This window comes from Sinocyclocheilus rhinocerous, unplaced genomic scaffold, assembly GCF_001515625.1.
Source record: "Sinocyclocheilus rhinocerous isolate Xijiao unplaced genomic scaffold, SAMN03320098_v1.1 scaffold1201, whole genome shotgun sequence".
NCBI classification, from domain to species: Eukaryota; Metazoa; Chordata; class Actinopteri; order Cypriniformes; family Cyprinidae; genus Sinocyclocheilus; species Sinocyclocheilus rhinocerous.
Genome location: NW_015654059.1, coordinates 831,916 through 837,097, shown reverse-complemented (window position 1 = coordinate 837,097; position 5,182 = coordinate 831,916). Strand labels below are relative to the sequence as shown.

Below are 5,182 nucleotides of genomic sequence, written 5' to 3'. Positions count from 1 at the left end.
TTTATGCTAAAAAAGTGCATATAGCTGCTAATTGTATTTGTTGTTTGTTGATTTTCAAATATAAAACTTATTGAAATGTTTTCAGTGTGTGTATCAGTTCTTTTTGAACGTTTTCATCTAATTTGAACAAAACCGTGATAATATTGATAATCGTGATAACTTTGGTCACTATAATCGTGATATGAAATTTTCATACCGTTACATCCCTATAATAAATAATGAAATATCCAACAATATCAATCGATATCATTAATAAATATTAAAAAGTATCGATCGACTGTGCATCCCTATCTGTAATTTGTCTTTGTGGTCCAGAAAAAGAAAGTCATATAGGTTTAGAACAACATGAAGGTGAGTAAATGGTGACAGGATGTTAATTTTTGGGTGAACGGTCCCTTTAATGATACATACTGAACAAGAGCACACTCTCAGTTCAATGACTGGCAATGTTTAAACTCCATGCCACTGCTGCTAAAAGCTGAGCTTTGGTAGTGCTCATTACTGGCTACACATTTCAATCTGCCTTTGGTATTCTATATATGCCCCCACGTCCACCTCCCTCCCCCCATTCAGACTCTCCCCTCTGGCCGATCTGGCAGAGGGGGAGATTTTAATTGTGGCTATAGAACTCTGCACGGTTCTTTGCCTGTGAGCGAGCCCTCACTTCAGTGAGTGAGAGCTTGCTTTAGTGATATTGGGTCCAGTCCATCCCTTCAGGCTGCGTTTAATGGCCCTCTCCTCTCTTTCATAGCCGGGGCTGAGATTGTTTTCCATGTGATGCCTGTTAATTCTGCTGCAGGGAAGGGCAACCGTATATCCATCCTCCTTTTTTGTACGAGAGATACATTTCTTCTTGCTTTCCGTCTCCATTTTTCCTTCTCACAATACTTGCTTTTCTTGACTTGAGCTGAAAGTTAAAGCCAACATGTGACACTTACGGAATGCATGCGGGATGAGAAGGTACTCGTGGTTGGTTGGCATTAAGAATCACTATAATGATAACTATATTTGCATCCACACCAACGCACAATAACGTTCTGTTTATTTATAAGCACGTGCTTCACTTTTGTGGTCTGCCACTTTAAATGCTCAAGCTCTTTAAAGCAGGATGGGTTCTTATTGGCGGTCAATGTTTTTATCATTCATCAGCTGGAATTCCAATGTTATCGTTATAGTAGTGGTGTGGACTCTGCTATTCTTTTAAATTTAGAACCCATCCTTTTCTCAACTCAAGCTAAAAGGTCAATTCAACATGTTGCGGACTGAGAAGAGTCTCATGGTTCGTTGGTGTCAAGAATCATGGCGATCTTCAAGAATTATATTAGTAATAACACAAGAAGTGCACCAGACACAATATGAAAACATATTTTCTTCCTCTTTTTCCACATGGATAGTTTCTCAATCCGTCATCCTCTCCGTCCCCCTGGCCTCAGGACTGGGATGAACATGTTAATATGGGCTACCCATGTTAGGACAGCTCAACTCTGAACCCTCATGTGTGATCTGCCCACAGGCTCAGTCTGGTATGCAGGCCCACAGGAACTCAGCGGCCTTTATTACAGCATGCCCTACAACTCGCCCTTCAGAAACGTCCTCATCACCTGCCCTTGTGACTAATCTACCCTTGAGCATTCCTGCAGGGCTGCCCTCTGGCTAGAATGCTTCATCAACCCAAAGACAGACGGAATAGCAATCAAACAACAAACCGCCTCGAGAGCATCAAGGCCAGACAAAGGGCAAGCAGAAAACAGCCCCTCTTCCTCAACTGCTGCAAACAAGAACTTGAGTATTTTATCTCGACGAAGATCCTCGCAGAATGACACCGCAGGAAGCTTCTATTTAGAAGCGAACGGGGAGCAAGGACGAGGTATTTTGCTGTCAGGAAGCGGGGGTGGGGGAAGAATGAGTGGAGCCATTATGACATGGCTGCCTCCCGCTTCGGGCCATGCTGCCCTTCAGGCACATTGCTGTGGAGATGAAATCTCTGACTGGACCCTTCAGAGCAGGCCCAGCCACGGACCCCTGGGCGAGGACCGACCCCTTTAGAAAAGTCATATTCACTTTGCTCCACATCGAGGGGGTGTGTGCGAGTTTCTGTGCACGTGTTGGGAGGGGGGCAACGCCGAGGGCAATGTTGAGTTGGATGTGAAAGACAGAAATGATGGGCTGAAAATGAAGAGAGAAGACATCTCTTTGCCTTCATTCTGGACGTGTGAGATACAATGGCTTGTACCCGTGATGCCAAAAAGTAATCTGTGAAAGCATCAGGTTTGCTGATCTGTTTTGGTTATGTTATATGTGGGTGGATGAAGGTAATCCATAGTGAAAGAGGTCGGCAGTGCATTCATAGAGCAGAAATAATGCTTTTATTTGGTTATTTATGCTCTCCATAAAGGGTCATTTAGTGCCCTCCACAGCAGCAGATTGCTGCAATGCAAGTAAAAAGAAGATCTAAGCCATGTGGCGGGTCATTAGAACACAGTCCCTACTGTTATCGTTGATAGTATTAATGATTGTTTATGAGCGATATCATCTGACATGTCTCTTATTGATAATATGCCATAGGCAGTAGCATGTGAAGTCACAGTATTCACATAGAACTGAAATGATACTTGCTTGATTTACTAAATTACAACAAATAAGCTTCGCTCAAGCAAAAAATGTAGCGAGTATGTGACTGGTTGAGGCATTTGTTATGGCCATACATTTTAATCTTATTAGTGCAATAGTCAGGTTTCCGAAGACAATTTAATACAAGCTCAGAAGAAATAATGTTACTGGCGGAAACACATTGCCAAATTAATTTTTGTAATAAAAATAAATAAAAAAAATTAAAAATGTAATTAATATTTAATAGCTAAATTCCAGATGAAAAACTAGACTAATCAAAAATCCTGACAAGATAGATACATCAATTAGGAACTTACAGAAAACAAATCAGGACAAACTAGAGAACAAAAATCAGGACCAAATGTTTATATTTTATAAACTTATTTGGGGTCATAAAATTTTTAAATGTTTTTGAAACAAGTCTCTTGTGCTCACCAAGGCGGCATTCTTTTTATGAAAATACAGTAAAAAAAAAGTAATACTGTGAAATAATAAAACAATCTAAAATAACCTATAACAAGTATAAAATGCAGATTCGGTGGTCAAGAAAATGTTTTTTATTATCATCAATATTGCTGCTTATTATTTTGTGGAAACGGTGTTAAATTTTTTTTAGGATTAATTGATTACATTATACACTTATTAAATATATATTATATTTTAACACACCAATAGTTTGACCTTTTTTCTTTTTTTTGACAACAATTGCAGTGCTTTGTAATTAATTCTCACACAAAAGTACACAATCTTGTAGTCTTTATTACATTTCATGCTTCTATTTTATGTTTGTAATGTGAACCATTTTAGACTTGGTTAGTTTGGTTTATGGCTTTGAACTCTTTTATCACTTTATTAAAGAACGAAAAAAAATAATAATTAAAGCAACCAAGGCCATTGAAAAACTGGGCGGTCACTGCCGCACTATTTTATACTTCTGTAGCAAAAGCTTAAAATCTTGCCAATGATGACAACAATTTTGTATTCTTAAGATTTGCTTTTGTAATCAGTTTTTTGAAAATTTGCTGGGTTTGAAGAAAACCTTTCTTGAGATTTTGTGAGGGAAACATCTTACACTTCAGGAGCTGACATGCTTTAATCCACTTGGCATTGGAATGGAGGTCCATCTAAACAAGGTGCCGAGGGTCTTACCTCTGCACCTGCTGAGGCCCCAGGAGAGTCAAGCTTGCGTTTCTTGCGGGGTCCGATGGCGGCTAGGGCTGTGAGGTTGGCATCCCGCTGTCTCATCTGGGCGAGTTCCTGCTGCTGCATCTGAATGGCAAGAACATTCAATCAATATTAACTGCATGAACGCTATATCAAAACCATTCATGCAAAACAGACAATTTATACATTGTGTAAGTCTGTGAATAACAAGTTCCCAAATAAATATTACTGTGTATCACATTCCCTTACTTGAATTATAATTTTCAAATATTTGTATGCTGTGTATTTTACATTCATTCCAAACTGCCCCGAAGAGCTCTATAGAGCAAATGAAGCTCCAAACATCATGCACCGCTTCAATGCAGCAAATAACTCAGAGCTTTCGCCGTATCTGGGTGCTTAATTCAATTTCTTTCCACGAGGGAACGAGGCAGAAAGTGAGTGAGTGTTTGAGAATGAGAGAGCGAGCGATTTTCAAAAAGCACAGCCCGCAGGTAAAGTCATCTCACCCTAGCAGGCAGTGACAGAGCCAGCCATGCCGGGAGGGGGCTGCACGTCCTCTGTTCCCCCGCTCGGAGTGAGCACTGCCGGGCACAGAATGCAGAGAGTCCTCACCTCTCCTCACCCTGACACTCACACCACTGTGGCCATGAACTCGCAAAAAAAAACCCCACTAGCAGCAAGAACGTTTTTGTGTGTCATCAACGGCCCCATTAGAAAGTGTGTTCACCAAGCCGCAGTGGCCGCTGGAGTTATGAAGTGAAGTGGGGGAAATGTGGGAACAAATCATTAGAGGTGGACAGATGCTGGACAGATGACATACCAAAAAAAGATTCACAACCAGGAGGACCTGGAAATAGTTTAATTTTGCTTTGACAATCTAAAATATTAGGGCTGTCAATATATATAAATAAATAACTAATTGTGATCAATCTTATGTTTTCACCATTTTGTTTCATTGTGTGTGTGTGTGTGTGTGTATATATATATATATGTGTGTGTGTATTGTGACGAGTCGGCTGCCTCCGCCTAATTATCATCATCACCCCGTCCCTTAATCGCCGCCCTTCGCCAGGCTCCCGACGGGAGTGGGTGCGTGAGAGAGGAGGGGCGCTGAAATAGCCAGGGCTGGCGGCGTGTAATGGGGCACACCTGAACCGAATGGAGCCTCATCACAGCCGCTGTTTAAATGCAGAGCGCGCCTCTCCTCGGGAGACCGGTCTCTTCCCCGTGCATGCACGCTGGTGTCCTCGTGGGTCCAGGAAGGGTGCGTAGAGGGACTCCCGTGCCGCCAGAGTCGTGAGCTGCCGGACCCGCAGTCCGGACGAGAACCGCACCCGTTACACGGCCGTCGGGCAAGGATGCTGGTCCGTCTAGTCCCTTCAAGCGCCGTGGGCAGAGAGAAGGA

At 42.0% G+C, this 5,182-nt stretch overlaps 1 protein-coding gene across 1 annotated transcript in view; it reads right to left on the bottom strand.

Annotated features, from left to right (window-relative positions):
• LOC107716705 (transcription initiation factor TFIID subunit 4-like) overlaps positions 1-5,182 on the bottom strand; it is a 42,700-nt gene that overhangs the window by 14,224 nt on the left and 23,294 nt on the right. Inside the window, exon 13 of the mRNA XM_016523223.1 lies at positions 3,760-3,879. Within this exon, the coding sequence (XP_016378709.1) occupies positions 3,760-3,879 (120 nt within the window). The remainder of the gene's footprint in view (positions 1-3,759; positions 3,880-5,182) is intronic.